The sequence below is a fragment of the Haliotis asinina genome, chromosome 1 (genome assembly GCF_037392515.1).
Source record: "Haliotis asinina isolate JCU_RB_2024 chromosome 1, JCU_Hal_asi_v2, whole genome shotgun sequence".
Classification (NCBI taxonomy): domain Eukaryota; kingdom Metazoa; phylum Mollusca; class Gastropoda; order Lepetellida; family Haliotidae; genus Haliotis; species Haliotis asinina.
The window spans coordinates 44,745,553-44,770,130 of NC_090280.1; the positions used below are offsets into that span (position 1 = coordinate 44,745,553).

Sequence of the window (24,578 nt, forward strand, 5' to 3'; positions counted from 1 at the left end):
TGACAAAGTAGTTTACTGGAAAGAATATAATTATGATATATCATTCAGTTAAAGTGAACACGATAAGTTTACATAAAGTGGATGTTATATCATCATGATCATGATTAAATGGGAAGCAACTTACTTATTTCAGTAACAGGTAAATTTATATTCAAGCGCACATTTATTGATTTAAATAAAGGTTTGAAAAGTGAAGATCTGCGTGTCACACACACCAGTTACAGTAAGTTAATTATAACATGTCATGTTGCATAATTAACTAAATATTCTAGAAGGAAACCTCCGGTCAACTATTTTCACCGCAACACTATGCTTATGGAAAATTACTTACCTCGTCCGTTCGTCGTTTCCTGAAAGCTCCCCGTGTAACACTAGGCAATCCATCCATGAAATTCTTTGTCCTGAATCTCGTGGGCACTGCATCTTTCTTTAGCCGAGCTTTTGGATTTTCATATCCCATTTGTGCAAGGCGAAACGGGTCTCTTTCATATGCATCGGACTCGAAATGATCCGAACACAGAACTGCATTTTTGCTTGGTTTCCAGTTTTTCTCACCACGTTGACACCTATGAATCCAAACCTTTCTCCTGTCTAAATCGGTCTTTTCACTTGGAAATCTGAAGAAATGTTGGTTCTTCCCATTATTTGATGACGCAGTACACCATTGTACCACTTAAAAACAGGACAGACACGAGACGATTCTTACTTCTTAAGCGCTTGATCTTTGGCAATATGGCGGACTGTAGTCACATATGACGTCACGGGCGGAAAGGTCACGTGAGCACTCGCGAAATATGCATAATCGCCGGAGCTCACAATCACTGAAACTGATCTCGCGATTAAAACAAAAGTATGCGAATTTTCAAGTTGAAAATTTCTGAATATGTTTATGATTACTATATCTTTCAGTCACCGAATTATTGCAATTCACTCGTATTCTCCTTTAAATAAATTTAAAATACTGAATGCAAAGGCGCGTCGTACGTTTAAACAAACCAAACGACAATGTTGGAGAAATTATGTCTCCAAACTTAATTCACGCACGCCAATGTCCAAGGTCTGGAACATGGTTCAAAGAATTAAAGGCAAAGGTTCCAAATCTGCCGTGCACCATCTCAAAGAAGGTGATAATTTAATTACTGAGAAGTCGAAAATTGCAAATAAAATCGGCGAAACTCTTGCCAAAAATTCATCATCGACAGATTTCGTTCCTAAGTTTCAGCGATATCAGAAAGAACAGGAAAAGACAAAACTTAATTTCGAATCAAATAACGGTGAAGATTACAACGCAGTGTTTTCTTTACATGAGCTACAAACTGCTCTTGAGCAAGCTCATGACACTGCTACCGGTGATGATAATATCCATTACCAGCTTCTGAAACACTTACCTGAACCATGCTTGATGACACTTTTAGATATATTTGATCAAATATTGACGTCTGGGGAATTTCCTCCATCATGGCGTAATGCCATTGTAATCCCAATACCAAAGCCTGGCAGGGATCATACAGATCCGTCAAACTACAGACCAATATCTCTCACTAGCTGTGTCTGTAAAACCATGGAACGTATGGTGAATAATAGATAAAAATTGGTATCTTGAAACCATTAACCTAATAACCAATATTCTGTGTGGTTTCAGGACAAATCGTAGTACCATTGACCATTTGGTACGTTTAGAATCCTTCGTTAAAAATGCTATAGTAAATAAACAGCATGCTGTATCAATTTTCTTTGATTTTGAGAAAGCTTATGATACAACCTGGAAGCATGGCATTTTGAAAGATTTGCAAGATTTTGGTTTGAGGGGCCGTTTGCCTCTTTTTATATCAGACAGGCAATTTCAAGCTCGAGTGGGTTCAACCCTGTCTGATCATTACAATCAGGATCAAGGTGTCCCTCAAGGCAGTATTTTGTCTGTCACACTTTTTAGCATCAAGATCAATAGTTTATCAAAGGTTTCAAATGATTCCATTGATGGATCATTGTTTGTCGATGATTTTAATATTTCCTGTCGTGGTAAAATATGCATACAATTGAATGGCAAGTGCAGCTATGTTTAAACAAAAAAAATAAAAGGTGTCTTGAAAACGGCTTTAAATTTTCTAAATCTACATTTCTACATTTTTGTAGACAATATAAGGCTCATAAGGACCCAGAATTATATTTAAATGGCACCCATATCAAAGTTGTAAAGGAGGCCAAGTTCTTGGGTTTAATTTTCGACTCTCATTTAACATTCTTACCACATATTAAATCCCTTAAAGCTAAATGGCTGAAGGCATTAGATTTGCTAGTTGTTTCAAATTCAAAGAGGGGAGGGGATCAGGCTACCCTCCTTCACTTATACAGATCATTAGTACCATAAAACTTGTTTATGGCACCATCGTATGTGGTGGAGCATGTAAAAGCAACCTGAAACTTCTTGATTCTATCCACCACCAAGGTCTAAGACTTTGTCTTGGGTCCTTCAGAACCTCACCTGATGACAGTCTCTATGTTGAGGCTCATGAACCTTCTCTTACACACCGTCGTATAAAATTGTCTTTACAATATATCACTAAATTATACTCTAATAAATCTAACCCTGCATATAACTGTGTGCAACAGTTTTATTTTTACAGCTGAAGCTAACGCCATACTAACGGCTCTTAAATATATTCAAAGACACCCTAAACATAAACAGTATATAATCTATTCCGACTCTCTTTCTTGCCTTCAGGCTATTAAAAATTTGTCTTGTAAACATCCACTTTTAATTGAAATTATTGAATTGTATAATAATCTTGCTGCCAATACGACATTGTCTTTTGTTGGTTACCCAGCCATGTAAGCATTTCTGGTAACGCAATGGCCGATCTTGCTGCTGAGGCAGCACTCAACAAATCTGTGACACCACTTCTTATTCCCTACACTGATTATAAAGCTACCATTAGATCATATGTCTGTGATCTGATGCAGAAGAAGTGGGACACCCAAGTGGGTGTAAATAAATTACATGCAGTGAAACCATATATTGGGTATACCCACTTAGGTTGTCAGTCCAGATTTGAGGAGGTTATTATGAGGCGATGTCGTATTGGCCATACGAGATATACTCATGAATACCTTTTGAAAGGTGAGGATCCTCCGTTCTGCATCCCTTGTGATGAGACAATCACAGTCAAGCATATCCTGCTTGACTGTGTTGAGTATTCCACCACAAGGGATCAGTATTTTAATTCACGAACTATGAAGGATCTTTATACTAATACCAGCTCTCATGTAATTATTGCATTTTTAAAGAATTACATTTGTTATCAGAATTGTAAATAGATAAATATTTTATTATTGGTATTCTAGATTAATAACTGAGATTGTTAGTGGCTGTGCCCTTGAGGGGGGTTGAAGTATTGTAAAATTATTGTCCTCCTGAGAGGGTACGTGAGTCCAAAAGATTCTATGTAAATTTAGTACGAACAAACTTTTAATCGTAGTATATTTGTTGTTTTTAATAATGGCTAACTTTCAGTATAATCGCCAATTGCTGATTGGATGGTGTCAATCCATCTGGGGTCCATGCAGGTAGCAAAGGTACTGTAAGTCCCCATGGTCCCTCGAATGGTGATCTACCTTCAGTTGTTGGCGATCTACAGCCCGTATTTTATGTTGCATTGTCCAAAGAGTGGTATTTGTTTTAATTCTCCACACTAGTTGTAATTGTAAATGTGATATTCTAGTGGTTTTACTGTCCTTTGACGACAGGTTTTATAATGTATACACATTTCATTTCAGTATCAAAAATGATCTCGTCACGATATGGCTGAAATATTGCCAATGTGACGTTAAATATTAACTCACTCACTCACTCTTAACGTCCCTGGCAATACCTTGAATATCTTGGCAACTGTGATAGGGTTCAATTTTAGAGGTGTTTTATCAACAGATTCAATCACAAGAAAGCGTGGCCAAAACTCAATTGATCTGGACGGTCGGAGGTCATCAGGATCGTTTTCAAGAGGACGTTTGTTTTTACTGTGGGGATTTCATAAGCCATATTTAGGGTTGAGATTTCATCATCCGAGCTCCCCACCCACCACGGAGTATCACAAGGACAATGCTAAAAACAAGCGGATGTACAGCTTGCAGCACCAAGGGTACCCGGATGATATTCTCCAGCAGAATAATTAAAAGATTAATCGTTCCACCAGATTGTCCCATGAGCCACCGCCTTCTGGGCATAAGACTCTTGGCAAAGTTCATGTATACAAAATTCAAGTTAAATAGTATTCTACAATTATTTTGTTTATTCAATACATTACTGGATGTTTGCATCTTGTTGGTGTTCTATTTTGCTGGTTCAAAGGGTTCTACCTTTTGTCACAGCACATACTTATCTGTAACACTTTGCTGAAATGCATGGCATTTCCGCGTTGAAATTGAAACATAACAGGGAATCAGTCGGTGAATGTTCTCTTTGTGACATTAAAAAGTAAGGTGAAACAAATTAACTGTTTTATTGTAATATAAAGTAACTTTAGGAATTGATACACACAGGTACCACAAAAGCTGTACAAAATACAGTGGTTGTATACATTCTGAGGCGGTAATATCAATCTCACCAGCACCATGGTCAAGGTAACTGTAACAGGCCCAGGTTACATATCCAGGGTGAGAATGATCCTGACACAGTTGCTGTAATCTGAGTTAGTTCCCCACATGTACCTCAAAATCTCCAGGTTTTATTAAATAGCTCGTTGCTATAACTGAACCGTTCTGAATAAAATCTGATAGTTCAAATGCAGGTCGTGCAGACCATACTCCTTCAAAACGCGTACGAAGTCTACTCTGTACTCATTCTTAACCGTGATTGCTGTTGAATGGCTGTTAATGGTCGGGTGGTTGTTAAGTAGTGCATGAAGTCACAAAACTCGTTTTAAAGTTTGCAATTAAAAAAGTATTTCATATTACTGCACAAACAAGATAATCTTTGTCACACATAGCCAATTTTGAAACAATCGACAAAAACATATAGCACCCAATATTACAATGTAAATTCCCAAACGGACTTGATCACCATTCCCTAAGAATATCAAACCAATACAGAAAGTCCACTGCTTCAGGTGCTGTTGTAATTGCTAGATCATCAGGAGAGAATTGTTGTTGCCAGTGTGTTTCTGTTGTCAGAACTCAACGAACTGGTACGTAATTCATTGTCAAATGAGTGAGTGAGTGAGTTAATATTTATCGTCACATCGGCAATCTTGCAGCCATATCGTGACGAGAACAAGTAATACTGACATTGTAGAATGAATGAATATAAGAAAATAAAACCCTGTTGACAACGAACAGTAAAACACTAGTAAATATCACAGATATACATTTAAGACTAGTGATTAGATCTAAAACAGTTTAACTATAGTGAACAAGACAATATAAAAATGGGCTATGGATTGCTAACAACTGAAGGTAGATCACCATACAAGGGACCATGGGGACTTTCATTACTTTTGCTACCTGCATGGACCCCAGCTGGATTTACACCATCCCCTCAGTCGCTAGCAATTTAGGCACATATAGCCATACATTTAAAAGAAAACATATACTACGATTAAAAGAGCGGAGTATTTGAATTTACTTTGAACGTTTGTGGACTTACGTACCCTCTCAGGAGGACAATAATTTTACAGTACTTCAACCCCCCTCGAGGATACAGCCACGAACAATCTTAGTTACTAATTCAAAATTCCAATCATAAAATATTTATCTATTTACAATTCATTTAACAAATCTAATTCTTTTAAAAATGCAATAATTAAATGACCACTGTTATTGTTAAAAAGATCCTTCAGAGTTCGGGATTTAAAATAGTTATCCCTTGTGATGGAATATTCAACACAGTCAAGCAAAACATGCTTGACCGTGATTATTTCATCACAAGGGATGCAGAACGGAGGATCCTCACCTTTCAATAAATATTCATGAGTATGTCTCGTATGGCCAATACGACATCGTCGCAAGATGACCTCTTCAAACCTGGACTGACGACCCAAGTAGGTATAACTAATATAGGGTTTTATTGCATGTAATTTATTGATACCCACTTGGATGTCCCACTTCCTCTGCATCAGATCACGGATATACGCTCTAATTGCAGCTTTATAATCAGAGTATGGAATAAGAAGTGGTGTTACAGATTTGCTGAGTGCTGCCTTGGCAGCAAGATCAGCCAATGTGTTCCCAGAAATGCCCACGTGGCTGGGTAACCAACAAGACGATGTCGTATTGGCCAGTTGCAAGATCATTATACAATTCAATGATGTCAATTAAAAGTGGATGTTTGCAAGAAATATTTTTAATCGCCTGAAGACAAGAAAGGGGGTCTGAATAGATTATATATTGTTTACGTTTAGGGTGTCTTTGAATATATTTAAGAGCTGTTAATATGGCGTTAGCTTCAGCTGTAAAAATAGAACTACTATCTGGTAATCTAGAAGATATTGTGCTGGATCCAATGACGGTGGCACAAGCCACTGCGCCACCGTCCTTCGAACCATCTGTAAATAAGGGTTTGTAATTGCTATATTTATGCTTCAGTTGATTATATTCCTGTTTATATTGTAATTCATTAGTTTCTGATTTTTTAAATGTAGTTAATGTTAGGTCAACTTGTGGCCTAACCAACTGCCAAGGAGGAGAAGAAAGAATACGGGAGGGGGCTATGTTTTCCACCTCAATGCCGGCTGAAGAAAGAAGTGGTTTTATTCTATGCCCTAGAGGTGGAACCAGAGAAGATTTCTTATTGTATAAATCTTCATAAAGGGGATTGAAGACACAATTAAATGCAGGGTTAGATTCATTAGAGTATAATTTGGTAATGTACTGTAAAGTTAATTTTATACGGCGCTGCTCAAGAGATGGTTCATCAGCCTCAACGTAGAGACTGTCGATAGGTGATGTTCTAAAAGACCCAAGACAAAGTCTTAGACCTTGGTGATAGACAGAATCAAGAAGTTTCAGGTTGCTTTTGCAAGCTCCACCATATATACGATGGAGCCATAATCGAGTTTTGAACGGACAAGTGATCTCTATAAATGTAGGAGAGTTGCTTGATCCCCTCCCCACTTTGAGTTGGATACCACTTTTAATAAATCGAGTGCCTTCAAGCATTTTGTTTTTAGTGATTTGATATGCGGCAAAAAGGTTAAGTTTGAATCGAAAATTAGACCCAAGAACTTAGCCTCCTTTACAACTTTGATGGGAGAACCATTTAAAAGTAGTTCTGGGTCCTTATGCGGCTTATAGTTTCTACAAAAGTGTATACAATTAGTTTTTGATTTAGAAAATTTAAAGCGATTTTCAAGACACCATTTATTTATTTTGTTTAAACACAATTGCAATTGCCGTTCGATAGTATGCATATTTTTACCTCGACAAGAAATATTAAAATCATCCACAAATAATGATCCATCAACTGAATCATTTAAAACCTTGGATAAACTGTTTATCTTGATGCTAAAAAGTGTTACAGACAAAATGCTGCCTTGTGGAACACCCTGATCCTGATTATAATGGTCAGACAGGGTTGAACCCACACGAACTTGAAACTGCCTGTCTTTTAAAAATTGTGAGATAAAAAGAGGCAAACGACCCCTTAAACCGAAGTCGTGTAAATCCTTTAAAATGCCATGCTTCCAAGTGGTATCGTATGCTTTCTCAAAGAATATCGGTACTGCATGTTGTTTGTTTACTAAAGCGTTTTTGACAAAGGATTCCAGACGTACCAAATGGTCAATGGTACTACGATTTTTCCTGAAACCACATTTAATATTTGTTATAAAATTATTGGTTTCAAGATACCAAGTCAATCTATTGTTCACCATTCGTTCCATGGTTTTACAGACACAACTCGTTAAAGAGATTGGCCTGTAATTCGAAGGATCAGTATGATCCCGGCCAGACTTTGGTATGGGAACTACAATAGCATTACGCCATGAATCTGGGAAGGTCCCTGTAGTCCATATCGTGTCAAATATATTTAGCAGTGTCCCCAGGCATGATTCAGGTAAATGTTTCAGAAGTTGATAATGAATACCATCAGAACCTGTTGCTGTATCATGAGCTTGCTCAAGGGCTGTACATAGCTCATGTAATGAAAATAGTTCATTATAGTCTTCACCATTGTCTGAGTTAAAATTGATCTTTTTCTTCTCCTGCTGTTTCTGGTATTTCTGAAACTCATGGACGTAATTTGATGAAGACGAATGTTTGGCGAGAGTTACACCAATCTTATTGGCAATATCACCCTTATCTGTCAATACATCGTCACCATCCTTCAGATGGTGCACAGTTGATTTGCAACCTTTACCCTTTATTCGTTGAATCATATTCCACAATTTTGAAATTGGTGTGCGGGAATTTATCTTGGAAACATACTTTCGCCAAGATTGACGCTTATTCTGCTTTAAGGCGCGGCGAGCCTTAGCATTTAGAATTTTAACTTTGTCTAAATTATGGACTGTAGGATGTCGCCGAAAATACTTCACGGCCTTCTTCCTGTTCTGTCTGGCCTGTTTGCATTCATCATTAAACCATGGTTTACGAACGTGTGGGGTTGCAGAGGACTTAGGTATAGTTTCATTAGCTATATTCTTCAGTTTATCAGAGAATACCTGAATCGGATCCAGACTATTGACAAAAACGTCATTATTCAAGTTTTCAGTGCAGCGTGTCTGAAATAATGGCCAGTTGGCCTTACTAAAATTCCACCTAGTTGCAGGTGGGTTATCAGTAGGATTTATAGCTGTGAGAATTGTTGGAAAATGGTCACTTCCACAAAGGTCATCATGGACTGACCATTCAAACTCATTGTATATATCGGGATCTGAGAGTGACAAATCAAGTGCAGAATACGTTCCTGTACCAGGATGTAAATAAGTGGCTGATCCATCATTAAATATGCATACGTTGTTATTAGATATGAAGTCTTCAAGTATTTTCCCTTTATTGTTAGTATCAGTACTTCCCCATAAAGGGTTATGTCCATTAAGATCACCCATGATAATACAGGGTTTAGACAGACGGCTGAACATGTATAGGGAACAAAGCGTGAACGTTATTTGTAAAGAAAGCTGTATAGCAACAGCCTGAAGATTGCTTTTAAGTGGAACAGGGCTATGAATAAAACCCTGCCTCACCAAAATAGAAGCACCACCCGTGGCTTTATCACCTGGAGGTGAAAACGAATGAAATGAGTTATACTGGCGCAAGTCAAATCTATCTGTACTTTTCAGGTATGTCTCTTGTAAACTAAAAGCTGATGGTTTAAAATCTTGTGATAATAGTTGAAGATCATTAAAATTGTTTCTAAGGCCTCTGCAATTCCACTGGATAACATTATGAGAGGAACTAATGGGGGCTCAATAGGAGAGCGTGAACGAGACGAAGTCCCTTTATGCTGGGACGACTGTGAAGGGCTTGTCTCCATATCTAGTGGTTCATAGGTGTTATGAACCTCTACAGGCACTTGTAATGGTAAAGGCACCTCAATATGTTTAAGGGCCCTGGCTTCCTTTCGTCTTTGTTGTTTCTGTTCTTTTCTGGACATTGGTGTTTTCCTTTCAGGTTCATGGTGATTTTTTGGTTCAGGCATCATGTCTGTCTGGGTGGATGTTCCTGTATCCTCATCAGAAATTGTATACAGAATGTTCTGTTTTTCTGAGACCCAGGAAATGGAGGTCTGGCACTCGTGATCAACTGTTGGACGGGAGGTAGATACAACAGCAGAGTAAGTTTTTGGTGTGGAGATTCTATCAGTAACTGGTAACAGTTTCTTTGCCTCCGCAAAAGATATATTTTTGGTGTGTTTAAGTTTGAGAATATGAGCTTGTTCAAAGACTGGACAGGATCGTGATGAGGACATGTGATCTCCATGACAGTTTGCACATTTGATGGTATTTGTGCAGTCAGCATTCTCATGTTTCTCACCACAACGAGAACATTTTGGGGAGTTTTTGCACGTGTTAGCACCGTGTCCGAACAGCTGACATTTAAAGCACCGAAGTGGATTAGGGATGTAGACTTCCACCTCAATATTAAAGTACCCAGCTTTAATTGATTTTGGTACTGTAGCAAGACAAAACGTCAACAGATACGTGTTTGTTTTGACAGTGTTATCGCCATCTTTTCTTGTGAATCTTTTCACAGAGGTGACACTTTGAGACTTAAGTTCTGCTGCGATATCAACTTCCGACATGTCAGAGAGACATTTTGCCCGATCACGAACAATGCCTCTACACGAATTCAACGTTCTGTGTGGTGACACAGCAATCCTTGTATTTACAAACTGACGAGCTTTAAGCAAATTAACAGCCTGTTGTTTTCTGGCACATTCCACCAGCAAGGAACCTGTTCTAAACCGAGTAATGTTTTTCACTTCGCCGCATATTCCTGCAATTGCTTTCGATATTGCAAAAGGGTTCAGTTTTAATGGTTGTCCTTCAATTCCCTGGACAACCAGGAAACGGGGCCAAGAGTCTAAATTTGTTGTTTCTGATTCATCATCAGAAGACGAGACAGTTTCTAAGTCTACATGCTTTCTCTTGGATTTAGATCGAGAGAGTTGTTGGGAAGCCATAATGAATGGATGTAGATTCGACATCCTTGCTCCCCACCCACCATGGAGTGTCAACAAGGATGGCGTTAAAGTGGAAACCAACGATGAAACACCAGGGTTACAGGGATGTTATACTCAAGCAATACAGACACAGGTAGCCAATACTGTCAAAAAGAATATATGTCAGGTTGGTTCCATCCATGACAATTTCTAAAGACAATTAGAACCTGGAGGTCAGTAATGCCAGATTGGCCCATGAGCCACCGCCTTCTGGCATAGTGCTCTAGGCAAAACAATATCATGAATAATTTGAATTTAGAATAGCCAAGACCAGAAAAATAGATATGTGCAATAACAACTAACTATGCACAGGGCCTGGCGTGACCAGCCGATTGATTGAACCGGGCCCATTCAACCACCCGTCTAGGTGAAGTCAGGGCCAAAGTGGTGTGTTGAGCAACAGGAACACGGTTGCAGGCCCCTATTGCCCTCAACCACCAGGATCCCCTCCTCCACCGACACAGGGTCTCAACCCACGGCCAACAGGTTGGTGGACCGAATATGCCCCCGGGTCCACAACGGGGGGTTGGCGAGCACTTAGCATTACCCAGCACCCACCACGAGGAGGTGGCTCGCCACGGGTGCCCATTGTCAAATGAAATGCTGAGCCAGCGATATGCCATTCAGCCAGTAAGCCCTGACCTCATGAATACTTTGAAACATTCCTTATATGACTGATGGAAAAATCCTTGAAGAACACTTTTAGACTTAAACTCTGCTACCAAAATCTTCATCCTCAGACCTCCCTCCTCCTCCGCACAAGCAATCTTCGCGAATGGCTATCTTCCTTAACTCCAGTTTTTCACTCAATTCTTGCCAGTCTGCACTGGTCAACGACTAACCTCAAAATATAAAGGTTTATTGTATGAAAGGTCATAGGTCAAAATACATCACGTACATGCAGAATATTAAGAATCAAACAAAAAGAATCACATTTTATTAACGAAGGTATATTGCCATTTGTGAAGCATGATATGTAACAGATATTAAATACTTATAGTTTTTGGTGGCCAAGGTGAACTAATTGGAGCCTGGGGTGTCTCCATTATCTGATAGTGGTAATGATCTGTATCCTATACAGCGTCCTTTAATACTTTATGTATGTTAATGTATCCGTCGTTATAGAGTCTCATATTATATGAATAGGGTAGCAGTTAATAACAAACTCAAGTTTGTGAATACTGTGATCATGAGATAATGCTGCACATATATTGAGGGTTCCATAATTAATAATCAATGTAAAGTTGTGTACTAAATAGCCTCCATTAGCTGCGTTAGAAACAAACAGAATAAGAGAACTATAGCAATCACACGTGTGTGTTTGAATCTATTAAGATACCTGTATATTCCAAAGTTGAAACTAAAAGTTAACTGTGAATGAGTTCGTACACAAATCTCGATGTTAAACTATGAAGCAATAAAGCAATGTGATATGATTATTTCATATGCATTTAGAAATTCCTCATTTGTAACACATGTTATATTTGGAATTGCACTTTCTTAATCCGAAATCCAGATCTAGTGGAACTCGCGGTGGCTGAACGGATTAGGTGGTTGACTTTGTCCAGGTTCGAATCCCGGATGGGATTCGACTAAAAAAGTAGTATAATTTGAAAGAAAGCAGTGTAATTTGTACTTTACTACAAAAGTGGTATGGCAAATATAACACATATTACAATGCGGTATGATTACCAAACGTTTCCAAGCTGACACACCATTATACTAAGTATTGTAGTGTCAGTTAAAAAATACGGTGTAGTACAAATTCAAAGCCAAGAGTGGTTTGGGCAGTAAAATCTGGAGTAGATAAACAAAGTCATTCACTTCATACATAGGTAAACGTTAGGTTAAACAAGAATCCATCCAGCACAGGTAAAATTAGAAATAACTGCCACATTTTGTTCTGTACATACATTCTTACTAGTATTTGTATAACGGAAACATCCACCTCTGCTGCTGAGAGTGAGTGAGTGAGTTAATATTTTACGTCACATCGGCAATATCTCGTGACGAAAACATTTAATGCTGAAATGAAATATATGTCTATTATAAAACCTGCCAGCGAAGGACAGTACATCAACTAGAATATCACAGATGAGAATATGAAACTAGTAACTATACCTAAAACAAATCTACAGAGGACAATACAAGATAAAAATGGGCTATAGATTGCTAACAACTGAAGGTAGATCACCATACTAGGGACCATGGGGACTTACAGTACCTCTGCTACCTGCATGGACCCTAGCCGGATTTACATCATCCCCTCAGCCGTCAGCAATTTGGGCACATCTAGCCATGCAAATGAAAAGACACTTATGCTACGATTAAAAGCTTACATACTTACATACCCTCTCAGGGGGACAATAGTTTTACACTATTTCAACCCCCTTTGAGGATACAGCCACTAACAAGCACAGTTATGAATTTAAACTTCCAATAATAAAATATTTATCTATTTACAGTTGAGTCAATCAATCTAATTCTTTTAAAAATGCAATTTTAGCTTCAGCTGTAAAAATAGAGCTATTGTCTGGTAATCTAGAAGATATTGTTCTGGATCCAATGACAGTAGCACAAGCAACTGCGCCACCGTCCTTGGACTCATCTGTAAATGCGGATTTGTAATTGTTATATGTATGTTTCAATTGATTATATTCTTGTTTATACTGTAATTCATTCGTTTCTGATTTTTTAAATGTAGTTAATGTTAGGTCAACTTGTGGCCTAACCAAATGGCAAGAGGGAGAGAAAAGAAGACGGGAAGGAGCTATATTGTCCAGCTCAATACCAGCAGCAATAAACTGCTTTATTTTGAGCCCAAGAGGTGGAACAAGAGAAGACCTTTTCCTATACAAATCCCCATAAAGAGGATTGAAGACAAAGTTATATGTAGGATTTTATTGCGTAGAGTAGCGTTTTGTGATATATTGTAAAGATAATTTGATACGGCGTTGTGCAAGAGATGGTTCATCGGCCTCAACGTAAAGACTGTCAATAGGTGAAGTTCGGAAAGACCCAAGACTAAGTCTTAAACCTTGGTGGTGGACAGAATCAAGAAGTTTTAGGTTGCTTTTACAGGCTCCACCATTTACGATGGAGCCATAATCAAGTTTAGAACGTACGAGTGATCGATATAGATGGAGAAGGGTAGCTTGATCCCCTCCCCATTTAAAATTTGACACCACTTTCAATAAGTCAAGAGCTTTCAGGCATTTAGTTTTAAGTGATTTAATATGGGGTAAAAACGTTAAGTGTGAATCAAAGATTAGACCCAAGAACTTTAATGGGAGTGCCACCTAGAGATAGTTCAGGGTCTTTATGTGGTTTGTATTTACGACAAAAATGTATGCAGTTAGTTTTTGATTTAGAAAATTTAAAGCCATTTTCAAGACACCATTTATTTATCTTGTTTAAACACAACTGCAGTTGCCATTCAATGGTATGCATATTTTTACCACGACAAGAAATATTAAAATCATCCAGAAATAACGATCCACCAATTGAATCGTTTAAAACTTTAGATAAACTGTTGATCTCGATGCTAAAAAGAGTGACAGACAAAGTACTACCTTGTGGAACACCCTGATCCTGATTGTAATGATCAGACAGGGTAGAACCAACACGGACCTGGAATTGTCTGTTATTTAAAAACTTGGCTACAAATTCTGGCAAACGACTTCGCAACCAGAAGTCATGTAAATCTCGTAAAATGCCATATTTCCAAGTAGTGTCATATGCTTTTTCAAGATAAGAAAGATAGAAACAGATAAAAGAAAGATAATAGTTTGTTAATTAGTGCGTTAACAAATGATTCTAAACGCACTAAGTGATCGACAGTACTTCTGTTTTTACGGAAAGCACATTGTATATCTGTGATAAGGTTATTAGTTTACAAATACCAAACAAGTAGATTATTTATCATGCGTTCCATGGTCTTGCAAACACAGCTAGTTAATGAAATCGGAAGATAATTGGACGGATCCGTATGATCACGTCCAGGTTTAGGTATTGGTACTACTATAGCGTCACGCCATGAAGAAGGAAATTTCCCGGAAGTCCAAATATCATCAAATATATACAAGAGCGTATCTAAACAGGATTCTGGTAAGTGCTTCAGGAGTTGATAATGTATGTTATCAGCTCCTGTAGCAGTGTCATGAGCTTGATCAAGAGCTGTATGGAGTTCATGAATAGAAAAAGTTTCATTATAATCTTCCCCATTATCAGAATTGAAGTTTATAGTTTTCTTTTCTTGTTGTTTTTGATACTGCTGGAATTTGGGTACATAATTAGAAGAGGAAGAATGTTTCGGGAGAGTTTCGCCCAGTTTAATAGCAATATCTGATTCATCACTAAGTAATTGATCTCCATGTTTAAGATGATGGACAGTAGATTTAGTACCTTTACCTTTCATTTTTGGGACCATGTTCCATACCTTGGACATGGGTGTCCGAGAATTTATTTTAGATACATAATTTTACCAAGATTGGCGTTTGTTCTGTTTAAAATCTTAAATTTATTTAAATTATGCATCATAGGATGGCGACGGAAATAATGTTCTGCTTTTTTCCTTGCCTTCCTAGCTTTTTTGCAGTCATCGTTGAACCACGGTTTTCGAATACGTGGAACTGCAGAGGAATTTGGTATACACTCATCAGCTATGGAATTCAGTTCATCAGAAAAGCACTTAACAGCATCAGGAACGTCAATAAAACGTTCAGGTTTAAGTTTCTCCGCACACAGTGTTTCATGTAAAGCCCAGTTAGCCTTTTTAAAATTCCACCTTGATGATGGAGGAACATCAGATGGAGTTACAGCTTTTAATATAGTAGGAAAATGGTCACTTCCACAGAGGTCATCGTGGACTGACCATTCAAATTCATTAAGTAGTTCTGAATTTGTCAGTCAGACATCTTATGAACGCACCACCATTGCCATCTATTACCACGCGTAAACACAACGCATTATATGGACGTGCACAACGCAGTAGCCCCATACACGTGCATGAGGACGCATTCTTGAGTTTGGCGTTTTCTCGACCTTTCAACTTTGTAACTCTGAGGAATGTCATCATTCGAGAGTGAATGTTGAGTGTGTTTCATTCCATTTGTGTTTTATTCCAATGCAGTACTTGCATTTAATTTCAAAATGACAAATGCACATTTAATTGGCGATTCACATCTCGTGGTGGAAGATACCTATATTTATTTAATCTGCTAGTAGGTATTGTTTTAAGATTTTCGATAACGTTTACAAGGATTGTCTAACGGGTGAACCTATTTCACACACATTGTTCTCTGAAACTATCAGCAATGTAACTTGCATTTAGCTTCAAAATGACAAGTGCACAGTTAAATTAGGGATTTACATCTCGTGGTGGAAGATACCTGTGTGTTGGTGGATTTATATGAACCGAGTGAATGAAAGGGAGCGATTATCAGTCATTACATCACCAGCTACTACTTGGTGGAGAGTGAGGCACTCTTATCTGAAGAATGGTTTGGAAACGCCCACTCCAATATAAATTGAAATAATTAAATTGCCGTCTATTAATCTTTTGTTGATAAATTTCTTTGTTTTTCAATTTGGATACACAAATACATTTGCTGACTACAGTTCAACTGTAGTCTTGTGCAATGTACTATGACTGCTGTTTTAGATTGAATGTCAATCTATACCAGGGAGAGAGTTACTTAAATACATCAAACAAGTCGTTTCGCCCACCCTGTAAAACTCACTACCTCATTTCATTATAAATTCCATAAACTCTGATATGTTCCATTCTTCTCTGAAACACTTTCAAGAGGATCCTGTCTGTGATAGCAAGGTAAACCGCCACTGCACAGCTCACACGTGTTATGAAAAGACGATATATAAATAAATTATATTGATTTCTGCCTTGAAATTTATTTTACGACTAATAGATTCGTTGGTCCCGAGAAGCAAATTTTGCACAGTTCATGACACAATTACAGGCAACAAGATGGCAACCGTCACTTACATTGTGGCAGTGTTGCTGTTACATCTGATGTCTTCTGTTACTGCCATCCCGTGTTCGGATTCACAGACATGGACGAAACATCAAGCATATAAACAAATGACTTTCCCTTCTTTGCACAAATGTGCTGCTGAATGCCCTGCGGCACCCGTTTGTACTTCTCTCAACTTTGACGTGGAAACGTGCAGTCTTTACGACAGAGCCACTGCTGATGTCATCTCTAGCAACCTGGAGCATTGGACAAAGGTAATCATGTCATGATGTGTTCTGTTGCTAAAGATTTACTTACAAGCCACAGTTATGTCTTTAGTTAGCCCTGATTTTCACAATCAGAAACGCCACGATAAACGTCACAGACTACTCTTGTATACGTGTCATAAGACAAGTAGTGGCAAGCAACCACGTGACGAAACATTGCAGCAAAATCAAAACATCGTTAGCTACTTTCCATTCATTGCTTACCAATGATCATTTGCTAAATAAACAAATGAAAGAAAACAATGAACATCAAAGGTTCAGGAAATCGGATTTTGTCATTAACACAGATTTATGAGCTTGCATTAATTTCGAGACTCATTTTGGACTAGACACTCTCACTCGCGTTAAATTCGTGATGCATTACTTTCGGGATTTACAGTATATGGGCTGGTAGGATAGCCGAGAGGTGTAGCCCACATATGCTATTGTGGGCTGACATATTGCTAAAGTGGTGTAAAGCCAAACTTATTCATTCACCCGTTCTTATATATACATATGTGTATCAGCTAATCACCCCCTGTATCCAAGGGCAATTGTTTCAAGTTTGGTTCGAACCCCTAGCATACTGGAATGCACACCTACAGCACATGCTGCAGACAATATCTCACAAAGGCAACGGGTTATAGAAGTTAGGGCGCCAAGCACGTTGGGGTATACGTTTCATACACTTTGAAATGATGTAAAGACAACTGCACTAACATTCGCAAGAAGTAGATATTAAGAAAATACACGCCCAGGTGTGGGCATGCATGACGCATGACACTAAAAAAGGATCGTCCATGTTCTGAAAGAAGGAGAAAAACGAAGACACTCCCATTATCCATGTATTGCTGCAGAAAATTGCAAATCCAGTGCATGCTGATTACAACATGCACAAACAGGATCAGAGTCAATGTAAATGTTGGTCTTAGATTAAAACGAACGTGACTGTTTTGCAGAAGAATTTGAACCTGTCTTAATTCGATTGTAACCAACATGTCCTGAAGTCTTTCGCAGGAAAGGCCCCCTTTGGCCGTAAAACTATATATTACCTGGAGACCGAAAAGAACTCTTGTGAGTCAAATAATAGTCAGCTGCCAACATCGCTGCCCCATGTTAGCCATCAACATTATGTTAATCCAAATATGTATTGAGATCAGAATAAGCACTCTGTCAGAAATAATCCTTAAAAACTAATACCGCCATCTCACTAGACATCGATATGGAAGGATTGCTGTGGATGTGTGCAGAATGGAGACTACGGATAGCCTTTGGCATTTTTGCATGGAAATGGTTTTAGAATTCAGTGGAAAATTGGAATTTGATACTCCTTAGGAATTCATTCAGAACGTTCACGGAATATACGGAGCAACTGCGGCAAAACTACAGTAGAACCTCGGATTAATTGCGGAATACCCCACGGAAGAAGTGCGGAACAAGTAGGAATGTGTGCGGAATGCTAGGGGATGCTTTGGAAGACTTTCTTGGCGTTAGACGAACACAAACAGAAACCATGGAACATTGGGGGAGTAGCTACGTCACTAATTCGTTTGAGAAGGAAGAACTTCAGAAGAATGATGGAAACAATGACACTGGAATACTTGAGATATAGAAAATTTTCACCTGATTCCGCTTATAGATACGTGGATTCGACCAAGGAAGCTCATTTCTGCAACTATAGTGGAAACACTTCAAGAAGCTCCTTCAGATGGATGAAACTACGGAGAAGGCTAGGGGTTGCGCCACGTGCTGTTATTGTTTCACGAACTCTTTTGAACTATGACAGTTTATCGAAGTCTCTGTTTTAAAGCAAGCAATCCTCAGTTATCTCCGGATCCCATCTAACCTCTTTGACGAGTTGCTCACGGTCTTGGCTGCCCGACTGATAAAGAAGGACACCAACTCCAGAAGATCACTCAGCGCTCATATGAAGCTAGCTGTCAACAGGGGTCCCAGGCTCTGACCACAATTATCCAACTCTGCCTTACAACTTACAGTGATCAATGCAAATATGGAGTCATACAGTGTTCACATGCTGAGCGGGAATGGAGATCCTGTAGCTGGGAGTTCCAGGATAAATGGAATTTCCCTTATGCCATGGGAGCCCTGGATGGGAAACAAGCTGCCATTTGAAAACCACCCTCAAGTGGAAGCCTCTGCTTTAACAACATCGACCTTTTCTCCATTGTACTGTTAGCACTGGTAGATGCTACAGGTTCCTGTGGATAGATGTTGGCGTGATGGGCCACAGGTCTGATGCTCAGACATTCAATGACTCGGAGCTTAAAGAATGCATCGAAGACGAAGCCATGAACCTCCCCAGACCTGTATCCCTCCCATACGACGACGCAGACACGCCATACGTCATTCTGGCACTTTTGCCCTCAGAGAGTACCTCATGAAACCAAACTCCAGACGTGATCTTACAGAGGAAGAATTGGTGTTCAGCTACAGGATGTCCAGGCGACTAACGGGATCATGCTATTGATCACTGGATTGTCTGGTCCAGACTACATTATTTACAGGCCACTGCCATACATCTGGAATATTGCTGAGTGCGGCGTACTCACTCACTCACTTACTCACTCTATCATGTTTTCCTTACAAGTTACAGCCATGTTGGGTTTTGAATCTTATAACGTATGCATTGATAGCTGAACCTCATACAGAAAAGGAAGGAAGGTTAGCAGAATGATCGCGGAAGACTTGCGGCATGGTGTTCTTGTAAGGAATGAATACGAACAGCTTGCAGAGAGGGCGGAATACTTATGGATTGACCTTTGACCCCATGAAACATGGACAGAATGTTTTTCCGTGAACGTGCCTTTGAACATGTTCAAAATTAAGTTTGAAGAAAAAATGGCCGGCTGGAACATTAGGAAAGATGAGGAACACTTGCATAATAAGTGCCTTCCCTGTTGGAAGATGGGGGAATATTTCTGGACAATTTGTGGATGCAGCCATTTTTGCTTCTGAAATTATGCCGAGGTCCAGTGAATGGAGGTATCACTGCCCAAAACCATCAAAATCTGTGAACTCCTTAGAACAAAACAAAGTTTCCCTCTCACGAGCAACACTGTACAAAGGTCTCATTGTCCTTTTTATGGGCATTCCTGAATTTTGACAATATGCCTGAGGCACTAACTGATAAGCTTCTAGATGTGTCCTTTTAACAGGATCATAATCTAATCTTGCTGTATTAATAATGCCAGATATGGATTATGAGTTTATCATTCAAAACAGTTTGCAGTATCATAGTCCATGATTCCCTTGGCCACTTGAAGTGTTCAGCAACATTTTCAAAATGTAGAAAGTATCTGTTTCCTGTTTTTCATTGACAGTCTGACGTTTCTTGCAGTGTCAAAAGAGGACGGGTTGGAGGGAGGGGAGGAGAATGGTTTTCATGCAATTTCCAGTTTCCTTCATTCTGTTTCCTTCTTAGTTCCCCTTGATATTGCTTCAACCACAAGGGTTCGAATGTCCGTTTGGACAATAAAGTTAAAAATATAAAGCTAGACTTTTGCAATTGCATAATGTTTTTAGAATGAGGGTAATGCATTTACGAGGATCAGCATTCAAATATGACAATCAGGTAGACAAATTAAGTACTATGGACAGGAAGGTGAAAGATTGCCCTACAAGTTCAACACATTTTTGGGTGACAAACGTAAGGTTTGATTGAACCACACGTTAAAATAGTCGGGTTGTGAGGGTTTTTTCAGGCTTCTATGAATGTGAGTGTGACCACAAGTGTATTTTATGTAATGAGTGTAGCGGTAAAATTTCCTAAAAAATCCATTTGTTCACCGATCCGATTTCTTTCAAGTTTGAAATATATGTAACTCATAGCATCTAAAACCAAACATTATTCGATTGCGAAAGCCTAGATTTACATTTTTGAAAATTATTGTCCAAAGTTCGAACCCATGTGTCTTCAACGCACGTTGAACAGTTGTCCTTTCACAAAAGTTCACAAGAGTGTGATCAAGTAATCCTGTCCGTAAGGTGCTCAACACAGAGACATAGGCACTTTTCACCCAGTCTCATATGGAGTCTTTGAAGGACATTTAGAAGTGAAATGCATAAGAATGAAGATTTTATGGATATCAACTTACTGGAGTAAGCATTAACTCCGGAACGTTGTGTTCTCATATAAAGAAGTTGATTCTCATTCTCAGTCTCATATGATCGGCTCATGAAACGAGCGCGAGTGAACTGAAGCCGAAGTGTCGGCGAATCTGTTCTGTTGTGTTCTGTTGTGTCAAATGATTTATTGACCAAATTAAAAGTATCGTTCCAATGTTGTCCCTTTCCTTTCCTTTGAACTTATTATGCCACTGTGCTTAGAAAGTTGGAGTGTCAGTGTCAATGACAACATGCGATCACACGCTGTAAATTTGTTAAAAAATATTTGTAGAAAATGAATTAATATGGCAATTGAAACGGAGACTGTATCGCGTCTTCATATGCTTCATACGCTTCAATGCTACATTTAAATCGCCTTCAACATTGGAACTGTTGATAAAGGAATGTTTTTTTGTCATTGAAACCTTCTGAAAAGTAGAGGACAATAAAGAAATTAACACACTCGTTATATTAACAATATGACTGCTCAGATCACACCACGTTTATACAGAACAAACTCGAATGGACACCGAATCTTCCGCCGAGGATGTATTTAATATCAACAAAGGGAGGCAACTAACGCAGGTCATTAATAGCCCAAGCATGACAAAGTCCAAATCACACTAAACGCTTGAACTTTGTGACCCATAGTAATGGAAAGTTAATCAATGTGACGTTATCAATATCCAAAACACATTCTAATAACAATTAATTGTTTCATTCAGCATCAATATATAGGTATATACTACTTTTATGTGATAGCCTAATTATTTCACTGTCGTTTGTTGATGGGAGTTTATATCATATATCACTTTGATATTTTATAACTTTATGATTTCATGGTCACAATATGGCATAAATACAAACACTGTAACTAACTCACTCTACCCAACCTATGGTACCCCTCTGGCGTGAGCATTTGTTCTCAGTATCATCCTCACACTCCATGGTCTTGTCCAGACACCATTATTTACTGGTCTGTGTCAGTTATTTTACAATTCTCCTAAAATTACATCATGGTTCTAACATAGGAAGCCAAATACATCAAAGCCAATGTATGATAATATGTGCATCACTGCCATCGTATCAAGAGTATGTCCATTGTCCTTCAGCCTCCCTCTGGGATCCAGCGTGCTATGTTCTCACAGGTCAAGGTGTGTGGTGTACAGTCAATCTAGCACTTAACGCTGTATTGATTGTCCTATACAGACCTTGCATTTTACATTAAAACTACATCAACAGTGTCACTAGGAGTACACACTCAACAGCATCTGAAATGAAAATTTAAATGTGGCTATAGCAGTATATCTGAATACATGTATCAAATTCATTTCACATAAGTCTGCAGATTTTTATTCCTTACTGTCTGAAGAGACATACTGATGGGCTGGTGAACACCAATTGGCCCCTTATCATAATTACAGACCTTCCTGGAAATTGGACCTCAATGTAACGGTTATATATCATACTGGGAAAAAAGTAAAGTGTGCATTATTTGATGTTATGCCCTGCTATGATAATAATATTTGTAACCCCTTCCCACGTCACGGGGATATGCTCAAAACGCTTCCGAAGCTCAGGTTAAAACTATATACAGATGTACAGATGAAAGTCACCTGTAGGGGAGAGATTGATGCGTTTTGAGTTTTGAATAAACCCACAGGGGAAATGATTTTAACTCGATCGTGACAGTTCCACATAGATCTTCTGCATATGAAACGGTCCTCGAGCTAAAGGATTTTAGATCACAGCTCGGCACAGCGAGGAACAGTTGTTGATGAGCGTAGACTTCTTTCTTGAGAATAATGTGTCAGAAAGTAATGAAGGTAGGACGGTCATGGGTTGTAGAAAGATTGAAAGGTGAGACAGATAAGAAAGTTCAGAATCTGAGAGATGGGGCAGCGAGGACTGGCGACAGTGATGCATACGGTGGCTGCAGCTTTGTTTCGGATTTTCTGAAGACGATAAAGTTGGGAACAAGAGCTTCCAAGGAAAATGTAAACGGTTGCATTATTTCCCGCTGGATAGTCAGTGCTCGCACAAGGGTGGCAATGTCTTCTTTTTTCAGGTCTGTCCGGATGCTTGCAATGTTCAGATTGTAGTGACTCGTCTTTACTAGATACCCTTTTTGCTAGTCCATGCTGAGGTTTGAGTCCAAAGGAACGCGAAGGTTTTCCACAAGAGCAGAAAAAGGAATAGAAGATGTCCAGTGGAAATATCTATGATGACAAACATTTTTAATGCAAAAAGATAGAAATATAACTTGAAAGGTTTTCCTTAATCAGTATTTAACTGTTTATAGGATGATATTATTTGACTCAAGGAATTACGACACGCCATGGAGAGATTTGTGACAAAAGTCAACTCATAAATTCAACATCTTGTATGTTCACCATTAGTGTTGAGCAGATTTGACAACGATGATACACAGACGGAATGTTTGACTGACTTAATCTTCCTGAAGCGTGATTGTTTTCTAAGTGAAGTGTCTCTATCCTTAAATGAACGGCTGCACAAGAGGCCCAACGATCTCGTCAGACTGCCATACATAATTGCGTCCGACCATGAGACTTTCACCAATATTGGAACACTTTAGCCTCCATGCTGTCGACTATGGACACCACATCTCACAGTGTGTATACTCTTGTCTTGCCTCCAGGTGAAATATCAACTCGTCAGTGAACAAAACACCATCCCAATTTTGTCTCCTGCTCAGCAGATGCTGTCTCTACAAGGCAAGACGTACCTGGTGATGACGTTGGAGCAAACTTGGTCGTACTGCAGGCCATCGGGATTGATGTTGTGCTCCCTCAGTACGATCCGTACAGTCCAGGTACTGATTGGACGTAAGACAGGAACGGGCCGAGCAGTCGGACTGGCAGGCAGGAAACGATTCCTTAGTTATGTGTCAGCCGAATGTGGTTGTCTCCAGAACTGACGTGACCGAACACGTCCCCCAACCAAACCACCACCAGCAGCGCTGGGGAAATGTTTTTTGTGTTGCATGTTACCTTGAACCGATTTATGCAGATTTACGTTACAACTACATCCCAGAATATTTTCTATCGAAACCTTCATTGACAGCCTTTACCAGTATATTAACAACAAATAATTAATCCACCTTCGTAACCTAGCTCTCTATGTTAAATATGTATTTATTCGTTGTAACGAGTACTTACAATTAGCCATGTCCTAATGTATATACCTACAACATGTATCACAACGCTGTGTGCAACTCTCTTGTGTAAGGGCCGGTGGCCTAAAATACAATAAACGTTCGTCTTGTCGTGTCATGACTCTATAAGACGTCTATTGTCCATGCATGACTATTGTATATGTCCGGTTTCGTTTCTATTCGCCTTAAACCCATATCGCATACAAAAACAATTTAGGCTTATTGGGATTGGAAAATGAACCCCAGTACTGTTAAATTAATCTTGCCTGACGTGAATCCACAACAACTGTGTTATAATGAAACGGATGGGAATAATGCATAAGCCTTTTAAATTGTAAAAGCTATGACAAAATACTGTCAAATTCACATTGTGAAATACTCGGTTG

The 24,578-nt window shown here is 38.9% G+C and overlaps 1 protein-coding gene across 1 annotated transcript; it reads right to left on the bottom strand.

Annotated features, from left to right (window-relative positions):
* Window positions 1-9,268: 9,268 nt before the first annotated feature.
* LOC137272869 (uncharacterized) lies at window positions 9,269-10,615 on the bottom strand. Its single transcript, XM_067805283.1, has one exon. It carries the CDS (start codon window positions 10,613-10,615, stop codon window positions 9,269-9,271), a length of 1,347 nt encoding a protein of 448 aa, XP_067661384.1.
* Window positions 10,616-24,578: the final 13,963 nt, after the last annotated feature.

What these genes read in the sequence shown, in the direction of transcription:
- LOC137272869 (XM_067805283.1), bottom strand. Translation starts at nt 10,615, where the DNA reads ATGGCTTCCCAACAACTCTCTCGATCTAAATCCAAGAGAAAGCATGTA.